General features: G+C 43.8%; 1 protein-coding gene across 1 annotated transcript; it reads right to left on the reverse strand.

Annotated features, from left to right (window-relative positions):
• Positions 1–1,719: 1,719 nt before the first annotated feature.
• LOC123124007 (rhodanese-like domain-containing protein 8, chloroplastic) lies at positions 1,720–6,184 on the reverse strand. The gene is made up of 8 exons (XM_044544702.1): positions 5,850–6,184; positions 5,659–5,718; positions 5,009–5,158; positions 2,969–3,137; positions 2,751–2,842; positions 2,560–2,663; positions 2,200–2,475; positions 1,720–2,082 (listed from the first exon to the last, which is right to left on the reverse strand). Exons 1-8 carry the CDS (start codon positions 6,111–6,113, stop codon positions 1,920–1,922), a joined length of 1,278 nt encoding a protein of 425 aa, XP_044400637.1. The 5' UTR covers positions 6,114–6,184; the 3' UTR covers positions 1,720–1,919.
• Between the last annotated feature and the right edge of the window lie 281 nt (positions 6,185–6,465).

Raw genomic sequence — 6,465 nt, forward strand, 5'->3', positions numbered from 1 at the left:
TCAACTCTTCACTAGTAATATCTTGGCCAAAAATAAAAACAACCTCTTCACTAAAATATATTTCTTATATTAATTAGTACGATCTATGATCTATGTATACAATATAATACTCGGTTAACGGAGCGAATGAGTCATCATATATTGATATATACCTTGGAGGTCTCTAAGTATGCGCCTCTGTGTGTACTGGCCTAGCCTTGCTTCCCATTTTGTTTCTAGATCTTCTTTTTTTCTCTTTTATTTATTACTTGGATCGGCAATTGATGTCTGCCTAAAGGATGAACTGAGGTGAGGTGTACATTGATCACGCAACGCAACGACTGGTGTACGTCTCAGTAGTCCAGCCCCAAGATTAATTACTGCCCGGTTCAGTTGGAATAACAGCAGTTTAGTATAGTAGTACATAATTAAGCACCCAAGATTAATTAGTTGACATCCAAAGACGGCGTTAGCTAGCAAGCAAGCAATGTGTATATCCTTGACACCTGTAGTGGGTGTTTGCCTTGAGATTAATTTGCTCTAGCAGTTGGAGATCTCCTCTGATTAGGGCAGGGCAGGTTAGCTAGGAGAATATATATATATATAATTGGATTATTAGTCTATAAAAGGTAGCAAGAGAGAAAGCATGCCTTCGTGCCTTTGTTTGCAGCAAATAATTCAAGTTCCTTTTCATGCTTGCTTGCTTGCTTGCATGGACCTGATTAAGCTAAGCTAACTCCAATTATGTAGCTAGTTTCTGTCTTGTTTAATTTCGACAAATACATATTGATTAATTGGTTAGATGTTCATGTTTGCAGTTAATTAGCTGGAGTAGTTGGTTAGTTAGTTACACTAGTGTGTTTGCTACTGCTGATGATCAAGTCATTCATGCATGGATCTATCTATGTTCAATCAGTCAGTGAAGGAATTCGTTGAGATCATTCAGGTGTGGTGAATTTGTCGTCCATCTACACAAGGCTAACAAATCAAGGTGTACGTTAAGTTGATGACACAACGACTAGTGTCTGTCGAGTCGACTGAGCTCTGAGTGTTGAGTATCGTGATCACTAGGAAAGCTAGGATAGCGTAGGATATTATTCTACCTTGCCTTGTACAACAAGATGACCATGTACTCCTATATATATGCCCACAAGGCTCAAGCAATACAACAATCAACGATTTCACCAAATCCCTCTATCCCTTTTAACACTGAGCACTACTCACTCAGTCGCATGCATACTGATCTATCTGACGAATAGTCTACTAGTCATTCAGATGATTGATTGGTTGGTGGTTAATTAACCGTAACAACTGACACATATACATACATGTGGCCCCAACCAAACTCACAAGAATGAAATATATACTTAAGAATGCTCTGCTCTGGTCTGGTGTACTTAATTAAGCTCCAGTTATATAGTGGAGGGCGTTTGGTTTTAGTTCAACGGACGGACTGACTGACTGAATTAAGCTTAGCTTTACAGGCAGGCAGAGGCAGGTACAGTAGCTAGAACATGTCGCTGTCTGTCTCTGTCACCTCATCATCTTCTTCTACTACTACACTACACTAGTTGTTCTACGTAGTTGGCAGCAGAATAAGTGCACACACAGACAGACAGACAGGCAGACAGACTCTGCACTTCCACTGCATGCTATCAATTAAAAGTAGGGGGGAAAAAGATGCACCGAAAGTGCAGACAGATCAGAATGCAAGAAAAATGGTGGTACCACCCACAGAAATAGACACAAGTAATCCTACTGAATTTGAAGGCACAAAAGAATTTTACTCCAGCCACTTAGTGTTGTTGCTTCCTATCCTATATTGTGTGTAACACAAGTAGTAGGTACGTAGTAAGAGAGAAACAGAGAGAAAGAGCTACTTGTAAACCTTCTGTAATCGAGCAACTACTAGACTGGACTTGGACTGGATGACGCTCGGCTCAGCTCGGCTCAGCTCCGCTAGAGATGACCGAGGCGTCGTCGCGGTACAGATGCCACTTGTCATATCTCTGGTGCCCCGGCAGCAGCGGCCGCAGCCGTGGCGCACCCATGCACTCCGTGCAGCAGCAGCCCCTCAGCTCCTTCAAGCACCCACCACAGCACCTGCAAAAGTCCAGTCAAGTTGAGCACATTCCACACTTGACTTAACACAACCTGCAGCTCAATCTATCTAACATATCTAGATGGTACAATCTAGAAAGGAAGGACCAAAATGCGTACAGGTAGAGCCTGTTGCAGTCGATACTGGCGCAGTTGCGGTGCCTCAGCTCCTCCACCTCCGACCCGCACACGTAGCACCGCCCCAGCCACCGAGACGACGACAGATCCCCGTTGTCGGCACCCCCTTCTTCTCCTGCCTCTGCAAACTTGGCTGGTGGCAGGGACAGCCGGTCGTCGAAGACAAACAAGTTACCCACCCACTCCGCGCTCCCTTGGCTCTTGAGGTAGTTGGACACGCCCCCCTTCAGAGTGTACAGATTCCCGAAACCCTTCTCCCTGTCAAGGACACGCACACAAGATTAAGGTATAATACATAGCCACCAATCCCTTAGCATATATGTGTACACTGCTTTTATTTACCTCAAAATCGTTGAGTACACGTCGCATCTTATGCCACCCGTGCAGTACATTAATATGTCTGTCTTCTCTTTGTCTACTCCATGCAGAGGGTCCGTCGAATCAATCTGCATATACATTCAATGAAACAAGAAATTACTTCTCGGCTATGTATGGACTGCATCGCAGCAAGACGGCATTAGCTAAAGGAGTACCTCCTGCTCCGACAGCCCAAATGAAGTGCTTCTGAAGCGGTCCACGTTAGGCCTCTTGGCTCCTTCAAAATGCCCAATGTCCCATTCATAGTCTGACACAAAAACAACATACGACATAAATACCTACTTAGGTGATATTACCACTTCAAATCATATCGGCCCACAAAACATAACAGACGGATTCATCAAAGTAGAGCAGGGGAGAGAACATAGTTTACCATTCCTAACATCAAGGAGCAAAAGCTTTCGTCCTTCAGAGGTATCTCCAGGTGCTTCGGTTTCAAGGCGTTTCCTAGCTTCAAGCTTCTCCCTCCACTCCGATGGGGTCAGTGGTGAAGCGCGCATGCTAGGTTCCACCAGAGGAAGATGACAACTCCCTCCTTCCAACTGCAGGTTTGCTTTTGTTTGTAGATAAGATGTCTGGTGACTTTACTGTTAAAAAACGGACTTATCTCTCCACATGAGTCTGAATATAGTAAACCAAATAGTCTCTTTACCAAATTAGCTGAAACAATGCAAATTCAGTGAATTAATGAAGAAACGGCTTCATAACTGCCGCACAAAAGAACACTTGAAAAACAGTGCACTTTCAGCATCTTAAATCTTAAGCAGAGCAAGAGAGATCGTTATCCAGCATGTTGATAGCCGCCTGAGTTCCCTCGTCCTCCCTTGCACGGTGGACAGAGCTGGGAACTCAGTTTGTCACCTTAGCTTCTTCAGGCAAACCAACGAACAGGTGGTCTGCACACTACAACTGAAACACACAAAGCAGAGGAAGAACAGCAGGAGATGCTGGTCGGCACTACACCGCGTGCCTTTTTGGTATTTTCTGGGGTTAATCTCTCCAGCAACACAAAGGAGGAGGAGATATACAAGACTCACACGGCCTATACAGATTGACCAATGCCCAGATTATTACAAAATGCAGATAAAGAAAGTCTGAAACTAAGACAAGGTTAAGTAGTACTAATAATTCTAACACATGTAAGATCCTACAAGCTTCAAAATTTCCTATCTGAACAACAGACGGTTCATGAAATTGACAGCGCAGGTCTTGGTTAAACTTAATTACTTTATAAGTTTTAGCCCACTAACTTGCGCTAAAGGCCTTAGCCAAGCGCAAAAAAATTAAGAATACATGGAGCAAAAAAGATACCTACTGGTCACAATACAAATCAGTAATATAACCAAGTCAATATAATCACTTAAAATCAGGTTCAAAAAATATATATAACCTCTTAAAACGGAAGCAACAAGAAAAAGAGCTAGGAAGATTGCTGCCATGCATAGTAGTATCAGGAGGAGCTCCAGGACAGATTAGAATGTGAAACCGTGAAATGATCGCATGAGTTTAGAAAAGACAGTGTTTTCAGCTGAATTTTTGTATGCAATATGAGAATGATTATCTTGTGAACTCTTGGATGGTCGCATGTTCATTCCTAATTTCACCGTTTTGACCTATTACCAGCAATCTGAGACAATATCTATTCGATTGTTTTCTTCTAACACGGAGTCAGTTACTAGAAAAAGGTTGGCACTTGCTAGGTTGGGTCTTCATCTTACCACCGAGACATGCAGGGAGAACATCAGACTGACAATGTGAAACTACCAAACTTTGCTTCGACATGCGATGAGATGAAAAGCAGATATACCATTGGTTACCTGAACCTAGTCGCATGCTCTCAAGTCTAAATACTGTAAACTAAGTAAATTTCCTTATCTTATCTTAAACAGAGCAAGAGCGATCTTTATCTAGCAGGAACTGGTCCACATATTCGGTGTGCAGTCTTGCATTTTCAGTATCTTTGACAGAGAAAGAGCGATAGTTATCTAGCATGTAACTTACTTTTAGAGTTAATCTGTAAGATAACCAAGTTAATTCCACCATTTTGAATGAAAACAACAGGAAAGGACCTAGGAGGCTTGCATCGATGCATAGTTATCAGGAGAAGCTCCAGGACAGTTTAGAATGTCAAGCGTGAAATTGTCATGAGAGTTGTAAGAAGACGAGGTTATGAGCTGAAATTTTGTACATGGTATGACAACAGTCACATATCTGTTGCTATGTTTTTCACCATTTAGACTCTTGTGACTAGAAGTAAGAGACAACATATATTCGATTCGATTATTATCTTGTAACATGTGGTCAGTTACTTGGATGATTATCACTTAATTAGGTGGAGAATATGAGCCTCTAAATGTGTGAAGGTACTGAACTTTGTTTCCCTATGCAGCAAAAAAGAGCAGGCATTGCTTACCTGAACAAGAGATTGTTTGTAGCGCAGTTTGAGCCGAGGAAAAGCATGCCCACTTAGCGCTGGCGAAATCTGGACGAGTATATCAGAGAAGCGAGGGTCTCTCCTGAGCCAGTCCGCGTACGCTATTGCATCTTTGCGCGGACCACTGTACTGTACTGTGACAAGAGCACAAGTTAGAAAAGTAGCCATGCTGACAATTTCGGCATTCAGATGTAGGAGTATCACTCTTTGTATTTTGCGCTACCCCGCAACGCAGTGATGTTGCTTGCTAATTAATATGCATCGAAGGGTAAGAGAGAGAGGCATATGAATACTAGTGTAGAAAAGTTATGAGGAGATGTGACATTTGGACTGTGGTGACAAACCAACCTAAATTCATTGCTTGTGCCAAGAGTATAGTAGAGTTGTTGGGTGGGTTAATGCAGTGTGACATTAACTTGAGTGTTAACCATATAGGTTCTGAGACCATATATGTTGAGAATGGTCCGTAACAGTCTCAAACTTGCAGAGATGCACAATCATTACTGTATTTATTTACAGCTGCTACGTGGTGTGCATTTCCCTCCCTATGATGTGCTGCGCTGTTGACTAACATAACATGTGCATCGATGGAAAACAGAGGATGTGTTTTGGATTACGTACGTACGTACCTGAGCGTTGATCCCCTGCTGGTTCATGTAGATGCGACCGTGTATGTCCATGTCGCGTCCCTGGATCGGATCAGGATCAGGATCAGGACAGGAGAGATGCAATTTTTTTTGTTGTAAGAAAAAAAAGATCCAGACTTTCATTCATTCAGATATCCAAAATCTGGTGGAGGGATGGAGTTAGGTGGACCGACCTGGAGGAATTGGAGGTGCGCGGCGACCTCTGCGCGGGGGTCCTCCAAGGGCACCAGCTTGTAGAAGGTGACCACCACGAATCCCGACTCATCTGTGCCGTCGGCGGTGAGGTGGGAGGTGGGGGCCGGGAGGGAGGAGCGGAGGCGGACGGGCGGGAGCAGAGGCGGGAGGGAGCGCCACGGCGAGGAGAAGAGGCCGGCTCGGCGAGCCGGCGGACATGGACGGAGGAGGTAATGGAGGTGGAGGTGGACGGCGGCCGCCATGGCTCCCACTCCAGGTCCAGGTCCAGGTCTTTTTCTTTTTCTTTTGAGGGATATCCTCTCTTCTTCTTCTTCTTCTTCTTCTTCTTCTTAACCACATGAACATTGCCACAACCGTTCCCTTTCTTTTTCCTTTTCCCTTTTTTTTCTCACAAAATTGTAGCAAAACCTGTGACTGCCTTGTTATTATAAATATAAATAAATAAATCGGCGAACCAACATGTGATTGAATGGTTAGGTGGACCACAACACAGATACACTACACTAGTCTGCGGTCGGCCACGGTGAATCTCTTTTACCTTCCCCATGTGAGGCATATTCTTTTCCATTTCCCTATCTCCGGCTCTGCCGCTTG

Source organism: Triticum aestivum, chromosome 5D (assembly GCF_018294505.1).
Source record: "Triticum aestivum cultivar Chinese Spring chromosome 5D, IWGSC CS RefSeq v2.1, whole genome shotgun sequence".
Taxonomy (NCBI): domain Eukaryota; kingdom Viridiplantae; phylum Streptophyta; class Magnoliopsida; order Poales; family Poaceae; genus Triticum; species Triticum aestivum.